The sequence below is a fragment of the Mirounga angustirostris genome, unplaced genomic scaffold (assembly GCF_029215605.1).
Source record: "Mirounga angustirostris isolate CCGP_5_RB_7025 unplaced genomic scaffold, mMirAng1.0.hap1 SCAF_16, whole genome shotgun sequence".
NCBI lineage: Eukaryota > Metazoa > Chordata > Mammalia > Carnivora > Phocidae > Mirounga > Mirounga angustirostris.
This window is the reverse complement of record NW_026991724.1, coordinates 50401337-50420509: the sequence shown is the minus strand read 5'-3', so window position 1 is coordinate 50420509 and position 19173 is coordinate 50401337. Positions and strand designations below refer to the sequence as shown.

General features: G+C 49.4%; 1 protein-coding gene across 2 annotated transcripts in view; it reads left to right on the top strand.

Moving 5' to 3' along the window:
- Positions 1–12378, top strand: part of LOC123855769 (optic atrophy 3 protein-like) — a 54380-nt gene extending 42002 nt beyond the window's left edge. For both annotated transcript variants that reach the window (XM_045891758.3, XM_064581185.1), the window contains one exon: positions 8726–12378. In XM_045891758.3, coding sequence (XP_045747714.1) covers positions 8726–9147 — 422 coding nt within the window. In that variant the 3' untranslated portion in view covers positions 9148–12378. The remainder of the gene's footprint in view (positions 1–8725) is intronic.
- The last annotated feature ends 6795 nt before the right edge of the window (positions 12379–19173 follow it).

The window sequence follows — 19173 nt, the reverse complement described above, 5'->3', positions numbered from 1 at the left end:
TCAAGCCCCATGTTGGGGGCAGAGTTTACTTAAAAAAAAAACCAAAAACTAACTAATTAAAAGCATAAACATTGAGGGGAGCCTGGGTGGCTCCATCGTTAAGCGTCTGCCTTTGGCTCAGGTCATGATCCCAGGGTCCTGGGATCGAGCCCCGCATCGGGCTCCCTGCTCAGCAGGAGGCCTGCTTCTCCCTCTCCCACTCCCCCTGCTTGTGTTCCCTCTCTCGCTGTCTCTCTCTCTGTCAAATAAATAAATAAAATCTTAAAAAAAAAAAAAAAGCATAAACATTGAAAAAGAAGTAAAACTGGTTTTTGGTTGATGATATGACTATGTGCATAAAGAAGCCAAAAGAGACTAAAAACAAACCATTAAAATAAATAGATAATTTTTGTCAAGATTGCTGGATACAAGATGAATATATAGAGATCGGTTGTATTTTGGTAAGCTGCTAACTAACAATTGGACAGTGGATTTTAAAATACCATTCACGGGGCGCCTGGGTGGCTCATTCGTTAAGTGTCTGCCTTCGGCTCAGGTCATGATCCCAGGGTCCTGGGATCGAGCCCCACATGGGGCTCCCTGCTCCACGGGAAGCCTGCTTCTCCCTCTTTCACTCCCCCTGCTTGTGTTCCCTCTCCCGCTGTTTCTCTCTCTGTCAAATAAATAAAATCTTTAAAAAATAAAAAATAAATAAAATAAAATACCATTCACAATAGCACCAAAACTCTTCTGATATCTAGAAATAAATTTGACAAAAGATGTGCAAGAACTCTACTGTGATAACCTAAAATATTGTTGAGAGGAATTAAAGATACTTATAAAAAATAGATAAAGAGGCAGCTGGCTGGCTCAGTTGGTAGCATGCGACTTGATCTCAGAGTTGTGAGTTCAAGCCCCACATTGGGTGTAGAGATTACTTACAAAGAAAATCTTAAAAAAAAAAAACCAACAAAACAGAGAGAGATTACCCTGTTCATGGATTGGAAGACTCAGTAATGTTATTAAGGCTCTCAGAATTGAACTATAGATTCAGTGTAATCTCAGTGTAAACATCCTCACATGCTTTTAATTGTCAGGAACAAGTTGATTCTAAAATTTATAAGAAATTTAGAGATCCTAGAATAGAAAATCTCAAGGAAGAATAAAGTTGGAAGATTTACACCATCAGATTTAAAGACTTAACTGTAAAGCTAGAGTATTGGTAAAGGATAGACAAATAGACCAATGGGACAGGATAGACTGTCTAAAATTAGATCCACACATAAGTGGATTTCCAACAAAGGTAGGTCTCCAACTCTGTGGGGGAAGGATGATGGTTCAGTAAATGGCGCAGTTGCATACCCATATGGAAAAAGCCTTGCACCCTTCCTTCCCTTGGACATTGGCAATGTCGAGAGATATGTTTGGTTGTCAAAACTTGTGGAGGACTACTGGGCGGGAGCAGGGAGCCAAATCGCCCCCAGCTGAGAACCCTTGGAAGTGTAAAAAGTCATGGAGCTGAACTTAATGGTGCATTTTTTGTATATCATTCCTCAACTGAAAAGTTAAAGCACACACACAGACACACCTCTTGCTAAAAAAGCAGCCCCTTGGTCTTAACTTTAGAGAACAAACTCATGGTTACCAGAGGGGAAGTGAAGGGTAGGGAATGGGTGAAATAGGAAAAAAAAAAAAAAGTCATTTTGCATGTTCTATAATTATACATCAGCTTAAATTAGACTAAACTAAATCAGAATATTTCCTTCAAGAATTTAGATATCTTCTAAAGATATCACCACAGTTCAAGGATACAGAAAGTATATTCATATTTTCTGTAATCAGATGATAAAAATAGTGTTCCACTTTGTGCATACTAAACACACCAAATAAAAGAGAGCTCTGGGGGCACCTGGGTGGTGCAGTCGGTTGAGGGTCTGATTCTTGGTTTCAGCTCTGGTCCTGACCTCAGGGTTGTGAGATCCAGCCCCGCCCGCATCAGGCTCCGCACTCAGTGTGGAGTCTGCTTGAGGTTCTCTCTCTCCCTTTGCCTCTCCTGCTCGTGCTGTCTCTAAAGTGAATGAATAAATCTTTTTTTTTTAAAGATTTTATTTATTTATTTGAGAGAGAGAATGAGATAGAGAGAGCATGAGAGGGAGGAGGGTCAGAGGGAGAAGCAGACCCCCCGCCGAGCAGAGAGCCCGATGCGGGACTCGATCCAGGGACTCCAGGATCATGACCTGAGCCCAAGGCAGTCGCTCAATGGACTGAGCCACCCAGGCGCCCGAATGAATAAATCTTTAAAAAATAAAAAGAGAGCCATGTACTTTAATTTGTCTGGTATTGAACGAGCTGGTCTGTCTCCACATTATTAAAATTTATTCACTACCAACATTTTACTTCATTTTGTGACAAACCTTTTCTCCGCTTTTTATTTATTGACAACCTCAAGAGCATCAATTGTGATTCCGGCCATGATAAGAGAAAATAGAGAGCTAATAAAACATACCATATGAATCCAAAAGAAAGGAAGGGAGGGAGGGAGGGAGAGAGAGAACGGGAGAAAGAAAGAAAGAAGAAAAGAAAGAAAAAGCAGCTCCTTGGACCCTCTAGAACTTACCTGGGAGGCAGCAGCAAAGGAACTCACTAAAGACAGTGAGTGGGGCACCTAGGTGGCTCAGTCAGTTAAGAGTCTGCCTTTGGGGCGTGCCTGGGTGGCTCAGTCGTTAAACGTCTGCCTTTGGCTCGGGTCATGATCCTGGGGTCCTGGGATCGAGCCCCTCATCGGGCTCCCTGCTCCGGGGGAAACCTGCTTCTCCCTCTCCCACTCCCCCTGCTTGTGTTCTCCCTCTTGCTTTGTCTCTCTCTGTCAAATAAATAAAATCTTAAAAAAAAAACAAAAACAGTGAGCTGTGGCACTTTTCACATCCCCGGACAACCCCAGCTAAACGGCCCCCTGCCCTGGCTGCTATCCCAGGCTGTGTGAGTCAATCAGCTGATGGATGAAGAGTGCTGCCTCCCCATTTTCCGTCCCCTGGGTGAGGCAGTGTCCTGTGACTCAGCCGTTTCACTGCTGGGAAAGCTGCCACTCTAGGCACCCTGAATGCCTATGGGCAGGGCATGGAAGGCCCAACTGGTCAGTCCACGCAGCAGAAGACGACTCTGTGATAAAAGGGAGCCATGGAAGCCTGTGACAATGCGAGAGATCTCATGACATAATGCTGAGCACAAGAGGATAGAACAGGGAGCACAAACAATTTACTACGAAGAAGTCAGAATAGGACTTAGGATACGTATATCTATCAGGGGAGGTCAGATTGTAGTTTGGGGGTTACTGACCAGAAGAGGGCTTAAGGGTGGGAGCCCTTTGGAGTACGGGAATATTCTAGATCTTAATCGGGGATGCTCAGTCGGTGGAGCGTAGGACTCTTGATCGTAGGGTTGTGAGACTGAGCCCCACATTGAGTGTAGAGATTATTTAAAAACAAAATCTTAAAGAAGTTTTTAAAAAAATCATCCTGCTCTACACTTGCTAGTTGTGTGTTTTATATAAGTTATATTTCATTAAAAAGGGAAAAAAAAGGAATTTAGTGAGGTCATTGGTTAAAAAAACCCATTTACATAACTCAGTTGTATTTCTGTATGCCATCTTCCACCAAGTTGGAAGTGGAATTTTTTTTTTAAAGATTTTTATTTATTAGAGAGAGAGAACATGAGTGGGGGAAGGTGCAGAGGCAGAGGGAGAAGCAGGCTCTCCGTTGATCAGGGAGCCTGACGTGGGACTTGATCCCAGGACCCTGAGATCATGACCTGAGCCGAAGGCAGACGCTTCACCGCCTGAGCCACTCGGGCGCCCCTGAAAGTGGAATTTAAAATACCATGAATAGGGGCGCCCAGGTGGCTCAGTCGTTAAGCGTCTGCCTTCAGCTCAGGTCATGATCCCAGGGTCCTGGGATTGAGCCCCGCATCGGGCTCCCTGCTCCGTGGGACGCCTGCTTCTCCCTTTCCCACTCTCCCTGCTGTGTTCCCTCTCGCTGTATCTCTCTCTGTCAAACAAATAAAATCTTTAAAAAAATAAAATAAAATGCCATGAATAATAACGACAAAAAAATCAATACCTAGGAATAAATATGATCAAAGAGACTTGCAGAGAAAAATTACTTTCTCTGCATTATCTTTTTAATTTAAGGAATCTCTACACCCAACGTGGGGCTTGAGCTCACAACCCTGAGATCAGGAGTCACATGTTCTGATCAAGCCAGTCGGGTGCCCCCAGACTTGCAGAGAAAGTTAGAGACTAAGTGGAAACATACTACATTTGTGGATTGTGGATTGAAAGACTCAACATCGGGGAGATGCCACTATCCTAGAAATGATCTGTAGGTTCACTGGAATTCCAATCAAAGTCTAGGACAGTGGCTTTCAGCCTTTTGACTGTGTTCCAGTTACACACACAGTCACATACAAAACAAGAACAAAAGTTTTGTGTAACCATACTTGTCCTGACTACTTAAGATTGCCTTTGATGTTTTCTGTTATATTCTAGGGGTTTTTTGTTGTTGTTGTTGTTGTTCATTTGTATCCATGAGCTTGGTTTTGGTTGTTGTTTAATTCCACATATAAGTTAGATTATATCATATTGGCCTTTCTTGGACTTAGTTCTCTTAGCATGATGCCCTCAAGGGCCATCTGATGGTTTCTGTTATATTCTTGATCATATTGTTTTTTAAAGATTTCATTTATTTATTTATTTGACAGAGAGAGACACGGCGAGAGAGGGAACACAAGCAGGGGGAGTGGAAGAGGGAGAAGCAGGCTTCCCGTGGAGCAGGGAGCCCGATGCGGGGCTCAATCCCAGGACCCTGGGATCATGACCTGAGCCGAAGGCAGCTGCTTAATGACTGAGCCACCCAGGCGCTCCTCTTGATCATATTTTTAATGCTAGTCTGAAATTGATTGCATTACCCACTAGTGGGACAGGACCTGCAGTTCTAGAAATATCACATGAGGGAAGGCCAAGTTGTTTTAGAAAATCATTGTCCAGCTGAGAGCTGACTGACATGTGGTGGATTTCTCAGTGGCTTGATAGAACATCAGAATAGAGACACCATGCGACCTTGCCGCAGAGCCCTCTCCTCCAGGTGGCCCCCTTCATGACACAGCCCACCCAAGGGGCTCCTCTCTAGCTTAATCACATCACACTGGATGGTGTGTTGGTGATCATCACGTCGTATATGCTGTTTATTAAAAAAAAATTTTTTTTTTTACGCAGAGTACAAGGGGCCTTACTGTAGCCATCAAACAACCTGTGGGTCAACCTCGATAACATGGAAGAATGATCTGATCTAGGGATGGGGGAGGAGAGGGGGCGCTCGAAAGGAGGAAGACAGTGACAGGTGAATAGTAAAACAAATGTATACAAATCACCTGTAAAAATGGGGAGGCAGAGGGACGGAGGAAGGACAGGCTGTATGGGGACAGAGTGCTCATCTTTTATACCGGGGCTGGGCGTTCAATAGAAAATGTGTAAAAAGGAGCAAATTTCCAGGTGAAAAACTCAGAAATAGAGGCGAGCGATGTACGCTTACTATCAGATGTCAGGGCCATGATGCTACGAGAAAGAAAGGCTGGTTAGGGTGAGATTTGGGGGACCGTTTGGGGTGGGCCCAAGGATCAGGACCAGGTGTGGGGCTTCTGACTCGTAACTTTATAGTTTGAGTACTTTATTTTCATGTGATGTGTTACTTTTGGTAATGAAAAGGATGGCAGTTTTTTGTGTTTTCATTGTGTTTTAACCAGCGCCTAGCATAGCGGGGGCAGGGGCATGAGGCTAGGGCGGGGACCCACTGACACATTCAGCAGGATATACTGAGCATCACTGGTGTGCCTGGCCTGCTGCTGGCCGGTGCTGGGGACACGCAGTGACTGGGACAGCCCCGGGCCCTGCCCTCGTGGGGCTCGTGGGCCGGCGCGGAGACAGAGTGCAGACAAGTGACTGGGTGACCAGATCAGTCCCAGTTGTGATAGGTGCTCTGAAGGGAATACACAGAATGGCAGGAGGGACAAAGGTCCCTGGATAGGGAGGTCAGGTCAGGGGACATTGGTCAGAGCTGGGACAGAGCGTGGACCAGGACAGCGGGTGGGGGTGTGGGAGAGACATTCAGGAGACAGAGACAAGCACGTGGCTGAGAGGCTGTGGGGGAGGGGAACAACCGAGTCCCAAGTCTCTGGCCTGGTGACAGGATGGACCCAGGAGGAGAAACAAGTGTCTGTTGGGGGTGGGGAGCCGGGGTCAGGTTTGGACACAGTGAGTGTGTCTGGGAGACATCTGGGGACCTGTTGGATCCCCGGGTCAGGGGCTGTCCTCAGTCTTGTCCTGTCCTGGCTTCTCATGGCTACCTCTTCTTGCCAACCCCCCATTCCCACATGGACCTTGTTTCCTGAACCCCAAATCTGAGAGACTGCCATCGGCCCCTGCTCTGAAAGCCTTCTCTCTCTCACACACACACCCTTCAATTTCATTTCCTACATCTGTATGTGTGCCCCCACCCCTCGTGCCCACTCCCATTTGCACACCCAGGCTCAACCACTGACCCAGGTCATCCTGCTCTGTCCACAGTGGGGTGCTGGGACATTCACCCAGGGGGGCCAGTGGAGGCTGGTGCTGTCTCCCCTCACCTCTCTCCGGCCGCTATGCTTTGTGGGCCTGACATGAAGGATCACGTGACAGTTACAGGCCCGGCCCCCCGGCCCGGCACCCCAGGGCTGGCGTGTGGTCATCACCTCCCCATTTTACAGAGGCGGCTCAAAGTGGGCTGTCCTTGCAGTAGGTGACAGAGCTCCAGGTGGACCCCAGCCTGGCCTGAAGCTAGGACCTCAGTGTGGGAGGGGTCTGCACAGTCCGGACCCCAGGAACCCCACAACACCAGGGCCTCCGTAATTAGTGGTAACAGTGAGCACCGCAGCGGGCATTCACGGGTCGGGGGATGGGGTTGGGGGGGTGGCTGTGCTCCTTAGATCCTACTGCTGGCTCCAGGCAGAGCTCGTCCAACATTTTTGCTGCTCCGCCCCTTTAAAACATTGAAAAGTTATATACCCTCTAGTACATTTTCAAGGTGACAGCTAAAACTTCTCCATAGGGGCGCCTGGGTGGCTCAGTCATTAAAACTTCTCCATGAATTCAAATAGATGCAGAGGCTATAATTTCTGGTGTGTCATGAATATTGATATTTTCAGAGTTGGTGCCATCCTTCCTTCAGAATATCGAATGCAATTCACGTAACTTGTGATTTGGCGCCTGCTACTCTTGGTTTAAAGGGGGAAAAAAACGAACAAGCTGTTCTTTTACAGTCAGAAATTTCACATTGTTCCTTGAACTTCGTCCTTGAGCTTCTGTTTACACTTCCCTTGCAGAATTCTGTCTAATAAAGTATGTGTCAGCAACCAAAATATGTACAGAAATCCAAATTTTAATTTTTGTTTCATTTCCGGGGACCATAAGGTTATAAATGTTCAAATAACTTCCTCTGGATTCTTAAAATTACTAGTGCACAATGCATTTAAAACATTTCATACATTATGCATTTACGTGGATGATTATGAAACATTAGAAGTGAAGTGCTGTGTTGGACATGAGTCTCCAAATGAACTAGACAGCGATTTTGTGTATCCTGGACAAATATGAATTACTGCAGGAGAGAGTCATGGTCCGGCATAATTCTGCCTTGGTTTTTAAGACTCAGAGGCTGAGAATCTCCCTGCACAAAGAAGCAGCTAGGCAAGAAAGCTTTTGTTCCAGCAGCAGCGGTCGGCTCGTGAGCCTCTTCCAAGGTATGTGCCCCGCACCTCGCCGCGAAGAGCTCCCAAGACTGTTAGCTACATCCTCAGGGTTGGTGAAAATAGAGGAGGATGGGAGCCACCAGACTTGCCAAGAGGATCGGTTACCTGCTGTTCACAGTCGCTTCACATGCATTCCCACATGCCAGTGGCCCTTTCTTTGGAGCCAGGAGGGCCCCCTACCCTGCAGCCCTAACTCTGAATTTGGGGAAGATTCAGAAAGAAATTGGAGGGGGGGGGTTCTTTCTCCTGAGAAGTGGGTTGGACGACTGTGTCAGGGAAGGAGGAATGCTTGGCTGTCCTGCTGGTGGCTTGAGGGGAGGAACAGAGGGGGCTAAGGTTAAAGCCTCTGACAGTTGAATCTGTACACCTTCCAGGGACTTTGTGTCCTGGGAGCTCTTTGTAACCCTACAGGGGCGTTTCCTGCCCCCCACCCCTCAACCAGACTGAGGACTTCCCTTCCTGGGCAGGGTTTCTGATTCCCGGCTGCTTGGCAGAATCCTTTGGGAAATTTAAAAAGATACCCTGGAGGGGCGCCTGGGTGGCTCAGTTGGTTGAGCGACTGCCTTCGGCTCAGGTCATGATCCTGGAGTCCCGGGATCGAGTCCCGCATCGGGCTCCCTGCTCAGCAGGGGGTCTGCTTCTCCCTCTACCCTCTTCCTTCTCGTGCTCTCTGTCTCTCAAATAAATAAATAAAATCTTAAAAAAAAAAAAAAAAGATACCCTGGGGTCACCCCAGGCCAGTGACTCAACACCGCTGGGCGAGGCCAGTGCGGGTCTTGTTTAAGGCGATCCCCCCCCGTGGTTCTGGTGGTCGTGTCCCCATTGCTCCAGCCTGGACGCCCGAAGTGCGTTGGGGTGGGGCTTGTAGGGGGCTCCTGGCGCACGACCTGACCCCTCTCTTCCCCCGCAGTGTACCACTGGGTGGAGATGCGGACCAAGATGCGCATCATGGGCTTCCGGGGCACAGTCATCAAGCCGCTGAACGAGGACGCGGCCGCCGAGCTGGGCGCCGAGCTGCTGGGCGAGGCCACCATCTTCGTCGTGGGCGGCGGCTGCCTGGTGCTGGAGTACTGGCGCCACCAGACGCACCAGCGTAACAAGGAGGAGGAGCAGCGCGCCGCCTGGGACGCGATGCGGGACGAGGTGGGCCGCCTGGCGCTGGCGCTGGAGGCGCTGGAGGCGCAGATGCAGGCGGCGCCGGCGCCCAGCGCCCTGGAGGAGCTGCAGGCGCAGGTGCGAGAGGTGCGCGCCCAGCTCTGCGCCCGGGACCCGCAGCCCGCGTCCCCGGCGGTATCCGCGGCCAAGGTACAGGAGGAGTCTGCTCAAGTCTGAACTTGTCGGTGGTTGTGTGTGCTCAGGTGTGGCCTTCTCCCCGCACCACCCCCGCCTGCGCTGGCCCCGCGGAAGCCACCGGGATCTTGATGGCACTTGGATTCAGTTAGCCTCTGCCGACCCGCCGTACCTTCCGCGGGGGCCAGCCCCCAGCCGGTGAAGCGGTCCCACGAAGCGCACTCCAGCCCTAGCTCCTCGGTACAGACCACAGTGCTCAGCGCTCCACCCCAACCCCAAACCGCACGGACCTGAGCCGTCCCAGCCAGGAAGACAACAGGCTCGCTCTTCTGGCAGGAGGAAAAACGGACTGGACTTGAGCTGAATCAAGCTGTGACCCCACTCCGCCCCCCATTTCGGTGATAAATGTTACCCTGCCCTGGGACTCATCCTTTTCCCTGGAACCTCCCCCGCACCCTTTGCTTTGTGAATCGGCACAGACCATTGTAAAGAAATGCAGTGTGGTTCAGTGCTCTTCTGTCCCGGCATCTAAGGGGGGCTCTAGCTGGGTTTCGCCACTCTCTTTGAGGGGAAAACAAGGGGGATCCTGGCTTGCAGTTGATCCACTGAATGCTATATCTTTCCCCTTGACCTGATCTGTGGCACCCTACGAGACCCCAAGTGGAATATTCCAACAGATCCCCACCCCCCAGTCCTTCAGTCTGGCACAACCTACCGGGATGTCTGTGCAGGGTCCTCTCTGGCAGTGCCCTCCCATCACCCCCTCTGTGGTGGAAAAATGGATCCTGCCTAAGGCTAAAGCCAACCTGCCCTTCAGCCTCGTCCCCCTGTTTAGCTGTCCTCCAAGTCCCTGAGCCTTTCCTGACGTGTCCTCTTCCGTGGCCTCTCTTAGCACACTGCCATCACATTCCTCATGTTCCATCCAAATCTGCTGACCTGTGTACCCTTGCCCTTCTCTCCTGGGCCTCTGGACCGGTCCAATCGTCCCCCTTCACGCAGTGGTACCCTCGTGCCTCCAGAGCCCTCGGCCCAACCTCCATCCCACTAGACTAGGCCACCAGTTGGTCTTAACCGTTCTTAGTTTCCTAGGGCTACCATAACATGACCACAAACTTGATGGCTTAAAACCAGAGAAAACTGTTCTCTCGCAGTTCTGGAGGCCACAGATCTAAAATCAAAGACTCAGCAGGGCCATGCTCCATCCGAGGGCCCTGGGGGAAGATCCTTCCTTGCCTCTTCTAACTTCTGGTGACTTCAGGCATTCCTTGCCTTGAGGCCCTGTGGCTGCAGATCTCTAGTCTCTGCCTCCATCTTCATGTGGTCTTCTCCTCGTGTCTCTTATAAAGGCACTTGTCTTTGGATTTAGGGCCCACCCTAAACCTAGGATGATTTCACTTCAGGATCCTTAACTTATTTACAGAGTTGTTTTTTTTTTCCCCCAGATACACTCACAGTCACAGGTTCCATGGGTTACTGTGTGGACATATCTCTTAGGGAGCCACCATTCAACCCACTACACCTCCCCACCCCAAAGAGGACGCTGGGATCCTTGCAAACCCCATGGGACATGTGGCCTTCCCCACAGGGGTGATAGGAACAATCCAGGAACCAGCATTTACTATGGGGTGTCTCTTCCGGGAATCTCACTGATGCGGTGGGGGTGTGGCTCCCACCAGTCTGCATTCTGTCCTGCAGACCATCCATGTTATGTTGCCTGAATAAAAGAGCCCCAGAATGAGGAAGTCATCTTTAGGATGTGTCTGAGGACATAGGGATCTTCAAAATGGGTACAAGCCTCGTTAAAATTAGAGAAGCCGATGTGTGTGAGTGGGCAGTGATCCTATGAACGCTCTCCCTGATGGGGAAGCTGAGGCCCAGGGAAAGCAAAGGGATTTGCCCATGGCCATGAAGCCAATGAGGGACTGACTGTCCAAGGTGGTGAAGTAATCAGAGCAGAGTGGGGGTCAGGGCTCAGGGAAGGAGATGGAAAAGGGGTGCAGGGTGCTGGAGAGCACCGGTAGGGGAGAGGGGAGCAGGGAGGCAGTTACTGGGGAGGAGGGGTGGTTAGGGATCTCCACAGAGGACCAAGACATTTCCCAGAGGCAGCGTTGAGAGTGGGGGGCCCTCAATTTCCGGTCCAAGCAGCCCCAGACCACACCTGAAATCTTTGCATTTAATGAATGGGGTCAGATCCAAGATCCATTCTACCTGGGCCGGGTTCCAAGAAACTGTAGGTGAAGCGGGAGGGGCAGGCTTTCTCTCAACTCTTCCCTCCCTCACCTCACTGCCAGGGCGCCGGGGGGCTGGGGTGGGGGCGGGCGGGGTGATCTGGACACAACACCTACCCAGACAGAAAACCAAGAAACTGGGGTCCTGAAAGATCATCTTAATTCCTTCTAGAAGTGGGGGAGAAGTTGACTCTAGAGGGAGCTGAGGAGGTGGGTCCTGGGTGGAGGTGTCTTTAAAATCAGAAGTGAGGGGCGCCTGGGTGGCTCAGCTGGTTAAGTGTCTGCCTTCAGCTCAGGTCATGATCCCAGGGTCCTGGGATTGAGCCCCGCATCGGGCTCCCTGCTCAGTGGGGAGTCTGCTTCTCCCTCTCCCGCTCCCCCTGCTTGTGCTCTAAGTAAAAATAAATAAAATAAAATAAAATCGGAAGTGACCTGAGTAGATAAATGAGAAGAAGATACCGAGAGAGAGAGCACTGGGTGGAGGAGTGATGGATGGAGCCAGGTGAGAGGGCTCAGTGCCCAGTTTCCATGGCTACTCCTGGGGGTGCCCTGTGGCACTGACCCATCTCTGGAGCACAGGTTGCTGGAGGCCAAGCGACTGTGACATACCATCATCTCAATAAATACTGGCCATTAACAGTATTTTCTTCATTTCTTTCATGAGAAAATTGAGGTACAAAAAGGGGGAGTCACCTGCCCAAGGACACACAGGCAGGAAAGAAGCAGGAGTGGGACCAGAAGATGGACAGTCTATACCAGAGCCCAAGCTCCAAACCCCTGCACCATCTTGACCCTGATGTGGTATTACTGTCACGTCCCGACACTCAGAACTCAGCCCTGCATGTCCTTCCATGTGGCCAGACCTTGTGGGATGCATTGGCTTCACCCACTGGGTGGGATCAGGGTGTGTGGAAATGCAAAGAATCCCCTCTCAAAAAGCACGAGGCTGAGACTGGAGGATGCTTCATTACCTGGTTTCCTACTAGCTAACTTTGTGTATACATTTGCGACTTGGGGAGAGGGGTAGAATAAATTTATAAATGAAGTTGGTTGTCTGCAAGTTGATGTGTTTTTTTTAAATCTTTAAAAAACCCCTGTTACAACCTTAGGAAAAACGTCCTCCAATTATTCTTTCATTCAGGAAACTTTCAGGTGTCCACTGTGTACCCCGCCCTGCTCTGTGTCGTGCTGGGGTCCCAGCAGGGAGCGACACGGCCACAACCCTGCCATCATGGCACCCCAGTCCGGTGGGGGGACATCCGTTCACAGGCATTGCTTTTCCAACGTTACCTGCCTGCCCCACGGTGATTTGGGAAGAAGGGGCCTCACTGAATCCAGACTCCTCCCCTCCTGAGGGACTCAGGACTAGGGCAGAAAAAAACAGAAACCCATTTACACTGGCTCACAAAAGCCTCGCAGCTGTCCTGAGGGCTCTGCCTCTCCCATCTCTGGCTCGGCTCGGCTCCGTTGTCCTCTCTGTTGGTTTCCCACTCCAGCAGCCCTTGCCTGGAGAAAGCCACCCCTAGAGAAAGTGGACTTCGGTAAGCCCCTGCCTGATTCGTCTGCCCATATAGCCGTCCCTGTGCTAGCCACTGTAACTCTCAAACGGCCAGGCCTGGGCCCCCGACCCCAATGGATGGAGGGAAGCGTGCCCAAAGGAGAATCGAGTGGGTGCCCTGCACCCACTCGTTAGACAACTCGTTAGCACGTACTGCATGCCTGGCCCCATTGTAGTAGCTGGGAGTCGGCCAGGAACAAGACAAGGGCTCTCACTGTCTCGGAGCTGTTGTCTAGTGTAGGAGTTGGGCAGTAAAGACGTAAAGGGCTGATCCAGTGGGAGGGTTCAGGAGTGAAGAGTTTACTGATCCCTGGAATATAGTAAGCGAGGGGAGTCAGGGGAATGAAGACCAACAATGAAGCGCCCTTGTCTTGGTTGGCCCAGCTCTGGAGGCTCCTACCAGCTCTGGGCACCCCAGAGGACTGGCGACTGCATCTCTCCTCAACTACTCCAGTCCCAGCTCTGCTTCCTTCCCTCCGCACCTGCAGGCGTCGTTCCCCAAAGACTCTGCCATAGCCCTACTACACACGGATCTCAAGAGTCTATGGGGCGCCTGGGTGGCTCAGTTGGTTGAGCCCCCGACTCTTGATTTCAGCTCAGGTCATGATCTCAGAGTCGTTGAGATTGAGCCCCGCGTCGGGCTCCACGCTCAGAGTCTGCTTGTCTCTTTCCCTCTGCTCCTCTCTCAAATAAATCAATAAAATCTTAAAAAAAAGAAAGTCTCCATCTTTCAACCCCCGGCGGCAAGCCACAGTGAGAAGCAGAGTTTATACCATATACATATTTATATAACTTAACAGTTCACACTCTATGTATTATAAATATGGCATAATTCATGCATTGTGTGACATAGTATATAATACTTTTTATGTAATATGTAACATAACATTGTATATGTTGTGTGTGTGTATCATTGGAATGAAAATTTCACTAAATACCCTTAATACGTACCTTGCAGTCTGATACTTCTTACCATATTCCTTTTCACGAAGAAAAGCTACAGATACAGATGTATCCTATGTACCTAATATGTATTATAAACATATAAAACCCATTATATGTATTTGATAACACAATGTTAACATCATACATTATGTATTACATATACGGTTAGAACAAAAGTTTCGCTAAATGATAATTGCCGTCACCATGTGCAATGCACTCTGTTACTTCCTATTTTTTTCTATCTCATAAAGAAGGGCATATACCTATGTATGTATTATACAGACCTACATAAAGTGGGCTGCCCTGGGCCTTTGGCTTTTATCCTGGGCGAGGCAGGAGCCGTGGGAGGCTCTGAGCAGAGGAGGGATGTGAGCTGACTTAGGGTCCCCCCCCGACGGACTATGGGGGGCAAAGGTGAAAGCTGCCAGTCCGGAAAAGAGAAGACTGTGGTTGTCCAGGTGTGGGGGGCATGGTGGCCGGACCAGGGGGAGAAGTGAAGGTAGGGAGAAGTGGGATTCTGGGCATATTAGTATTGCAGAGGTGGAGCAGACAGGATTTGCTGAGTGATGGGATGTGGGGGTGTCACTGAAAGCTTCTAGGTTTTTTGCTCTGTGCACCTAGAAGGGAAACACTGGCATATCCTAAGATGGTGAGGCTACCACAGAACCAGGCACAAGGAGATATTGGGAGCCCCTGCCCTTCCTTATCCCCAGGTCATCTCAGATTTGGGCGCCCTTTGGCAGGTTTTTGTTACTCTGAACTGTAGCCAGGGAGGATTGGGAAGACAGTTCTCATCTTTACTCATTTCTGACATCACTGAGCTCACTCTCATGCTGTATCTCTGACATTCTTTATCTCGACTCCCCCCTCAGGGAACGCTCCTGGTGTCCATTTGGCACGTCCTAGAGGAAGGAGGAAAGTGGAGGTGGTGGGCTGGGACTTGGGACCCCTGGGCTTAGAGTGCCCCTCGCCCCTAGAATGGCAGTGCCCAGGTCAGGCTCCCCAGAGGCAGCTCTGCCAGGTAAGGGCGGTCATGGGCCTGGGGGGGATGGTCACCGATGGCTCCGTCACATCCAATGTGCCCACCCTGCTCAAAGGGCCCATCCCTGTGCCTTGAACTCTTCTTTTTTCTAGATTGCACACTCTCTTCATAAAAGTTCAGCCATTTCAGAGAAACCAAAGTCCCCTCTCCTAAAGGAATCCTGCCTCCCATTTGGGGGAACTCTGGCAGACCCCTTTTAAGGATGATCTGGTCATACTTGAGACCCCCTTATGAGCTGTCCGCTGCTACCCTCTTGCGACACTCAGCGGTCTTTATGTGCTTCTCTGGCCAGAGTGAGTCTTTCCTTAGATGCTAAGAGCTGAAGGAACCGAATGTAATATAAAAACGCCCTCGAAAATTCTGCGGAGTGTCAACACATGGAACGATCCAGCTTGAAAGATTTTCAAGCCGTAGAAGCGCGCATGGACTGTAATTGTTCTTTTAACTTACATTTTCCTACTTACCTGTAGGTCGAGCATCTTTGTAGCCGTTTATTGGACATTTGTACTGTTTTTGGAAAATGCCTGTTTTCACTGTCCCTTTAATGTTTGGTTCTGGTATGTTTTGTCCAACTGAAGTTTTTCGTTTTAAAATAACCAAATCTGGGGCGCCTGGGTGGCTCAGATGGTTAAGCGTCTGCCTTTGGCTCAGGTCCTGATCTCAGGGTCCTGGGATCGAGTCCCACATCGGGCTCCCTGCTCCTTGGGAGCCTGCTTCTCGCTCTGCCTCTCTTTCTCATGAATAAATAAATAAAATCTTTAAAAAAATAAAAAAATAAATAATAAATAAAATAACCAAATCTGGGGTGCCTGCCTGGCTCGGTCGGAAGAGCGTGTGATTCTTGGTCTTGGGGTTGTGAGTTCAAGCCCTGCGTTGGGTGTAGACATGATTTAAATAAATAAACTTAAAAAAAAAAAAGAAATAGGGGCTCCTGGGTGGCTCAGTTGTTAAGCGTCTGCCTTCAGCTCAGGTCATGATCCCAGGGTCCTGGGATCAAGCCCCCCATCGGGCTCCCTGCTCAGCGGGAAGCCTGCTTCTCTCTCTCCCACTCCCCCTGCCTGTGTTCCCTCTCTCGCTATCTCTCTCCCTGTCAAATAAATAAATAAAATCTTAAAAAATAATAATAATAACCGGGTGCCTGGGTGGCTCAGTCATTAAGCGTCTGCTCAGGTCATGATCCCAGGGTCCTGGGATCGAGCCCCGCATCGGGCTTCCTGCTCAGCGGGAAGCCTGCTTCTCCCTCTCCCACTCCCCCTGCTTGTGTTCCCTCTCTCGCTGTCTCTCTCCCTGTCAAATAAATAAATAAAATCTTTTTTTAAAAAAATAACCAAATCCATTAGTCTTTTTCCTTTCAGGCATTTGGGTTTTTTCTGTCCTTATTTGAGAAGGACTCCTTTACCTCAAGGATATCTATCTACAGCTCTACTTTCTCGTACTTTTATTCAAGTTTTCTTTGTGGTTAAGTCATCTATCAAGAGTAGCTTTTTGTTCCGTTCTGTTTTGGTTTTTGAGGAGTGGAAGGTCAGGATCTGTGTTCTTCAGTTTCCCAATGAATGGTTGGCTCGTGTCTTGAAGTGTGAGGGATGCTCCATCCTTTCCCGCCTCCCCTGGGAATGGACAGCAGTACCCACTACGTCCCCTTGACAGTGGCACCTCTTTCTCGGTCCTGTCCCACCGTCCGTTTGTCCTGCTCCAACACCATCTTGTTTTGAATGACAAGAGTTTGAGAAAAAAAAAAATATATATATATATATATTTAAAGATTTTATTTATTTATTTGACAGAGAGAGAGACAGCAAGAGAGGGAACACAAGCAGGGGGAGTGGGAGAGGGAGAAGCAGGCTTCCCGCTGAGCAGGGAGCCTGACTTGGGACTCGATCCCAGGACCCCGGGATCATGACCTGAGCAGAAAACAGATGCTTAACCAACTGAGCCACCCAGGCACCCCTGAAAATATATTTTGATCTCTTCTCAGCCACCCGGCAGTCTTGTTCTTATGTTCAGATTTATCTGAGTTATACTTGTGCCTTGATATGTATTTTTAAAAAGTTAATAGACTTTGTATTTTTTGAGCAGTGTTAGGTCTACAGAAAAATTGAGCAGAAAGTACAGAGAATCCCCATATTTCTTCCCCCCAACCCCCCATTCATTCATAGCTGCCCCTGTGATTAACATCTGGCACTTGTGTGGTATATTTGTTACAATTAACGAGTCAATATTGACACTTTACTGAAGTCCATAGTTTTCACTCGGTGTTGTAACAAATTCTTCGGGTTCGGACAAATGTATAACGCCATGTATCCACCGTTAGAGTATCGCAAAGAATGGCTTCACTGCCCTAAAAATCCCCTGTGCTCCACTTGTTCCTCCCTCCCTCCCCGCTCCCTGAGCCCCTAAGCAACCCCAGGTGTTCTTACTTTCTTTTCCAGAATGTCAGATAGTTTTTCATTGTATGGCACGCAGCCTTTTCAGCCTGACTTCTTTCACTTAACAATATGCATTTAAGATTCTTTCATGTCTGGGCGCCTGGGTGGCTCAGTCGTTAAGCGCCTGCCTTTGGCTCAGGTCCTGATCTCAGGGTCCTGGGATCGAGCCCCGCTTCGGGCTCCCTGCTCCACGGGAAGCCTGCTTCTTCCTCTCCCACTCCCCCTGCTTGTGTTCCCTCTCTCGCTGTGTCTCTCTCTGTCAAATAAATAAATAAAACCTAAAAAAAAAAAAAAAGATTCTTCCATGTCTTTTTTGTGCTTGATAGCTCATTTCTTTTTATCACTGAATAATGTTCCACTGAATGGGCGTACCACAGTTTGTATATCTGCTCACCTAATCATTGAAGCATATTTCCAAAATAGCTTTCTCCACTGCCTTGAAAAAAATTTGTTCTTTAGGTTGCAAGATTGACTTGGGGGAGAAATTGTGTCTTCCTGCAGAATGGCTAGGTTCTGTGGAATAAAATAATAAGAGCGTCAGTCTGTTGAGTGCTTAGTGCCAAGCTGGGTGGCCAATGCTCTTCGTCACAGACCCATTTAATCCCTCCATACCTCTACCACTGAGCAACCTGAAGTGTCGGGAATATTGCTGGTGGGACTGAGAGCCAGTGTCAGTCTTTCCATCTGGCAGTGAATGTCACCTATTATCTTAAAAGTTGTTCTGGGGGGGGGCGCCTGGGTGGCTCAGTTGGTTAAGCGACTGCCTTCAGCTCAGGTCATGATCCCAGGGTCCTGGGATCGAGTCCCGCATCGAGCTCCCTGCTTGGCGGGGAGCCTGCTTCTCCCTCTCCCACTCCCCCTGCTTGTGTTCCCTCTCTCGCTGTCTCTGTCAAATAAATAAATAAAATCTTTAAAAAAAAAGTTGTTCTGGGGGGAGGTGCTGCGTGTGGAAAATCTGCCAATTTGGAGTTGGGGGTAGGGGCATCTAAGCAGAGGTGAGAGTTTGTCTTCCGGATTTTAGCATGCCCAGAATTACCATGTCCCGCATGAGCATGAGCATCTCCTAGGGACATGCTGCCCGATGCTGTGTTACCCCCATGTCTACATCTCCCTGGGGGCACCTGCAGTCACATAGAAACGTGGTGCCTGGCTAGTCATGACCGAGCAGGGAGACAGTGAGTGGTAGGTGATGAACGCTCTGCTTTCTGCAGCTTTCCTAAATTAAGTTCCGGGTGTGTAAAACCAGAGAAATGCAGCATCATTGAGAACAATGAGGTTTGGGGTAAGGTTGAAGTCCCTCGGAGGACCCTGTTGCAGCCACATGTATTAGTTACTGCTCAGCTGACTCAAACATGAAGAGTCTGAAACAACAGTCAATGTTTGTCATCTCACATGGTTGCTGAGGGTCAGAGAGTTAGGAGCGGCTTAGCTGGGCATTCTGGGTGGTTCTGGCTCTGGATCTCTCATGAGGTTCGGGCCGGGACTGAAGTCACCCCAAGACTTGACAGGTGCACAGTCCACTTGCAAGGAGGGTTACTCACAAGGCCGGCAAATTGGGGCTGGTTCTTGGCAGGAGCCTCAGTTTCTCCCCATGGGACCTCTCTAGTGTGGACCCTTTACGCCTCCCTCTGTCACTGAGTAACTCTCCTGCATTTCTGGAGTCAGTGAATCCATGAGAATCACAAGATACCTGGCCAAATCCCAGCCAGCCTGTAGCCTCCAGGCCCTTTTCCCCTGACCCTGGCATAGGCAGAATGGAATGGTGCCCTCCCCCACCCCCACCCAAGAGCACAAGTCTTCATCCCCGGAACCTGTGAATGTGACCTCACGTGATAAAAGTTCTGCAGACATGAGGAAGTTAAAGATATT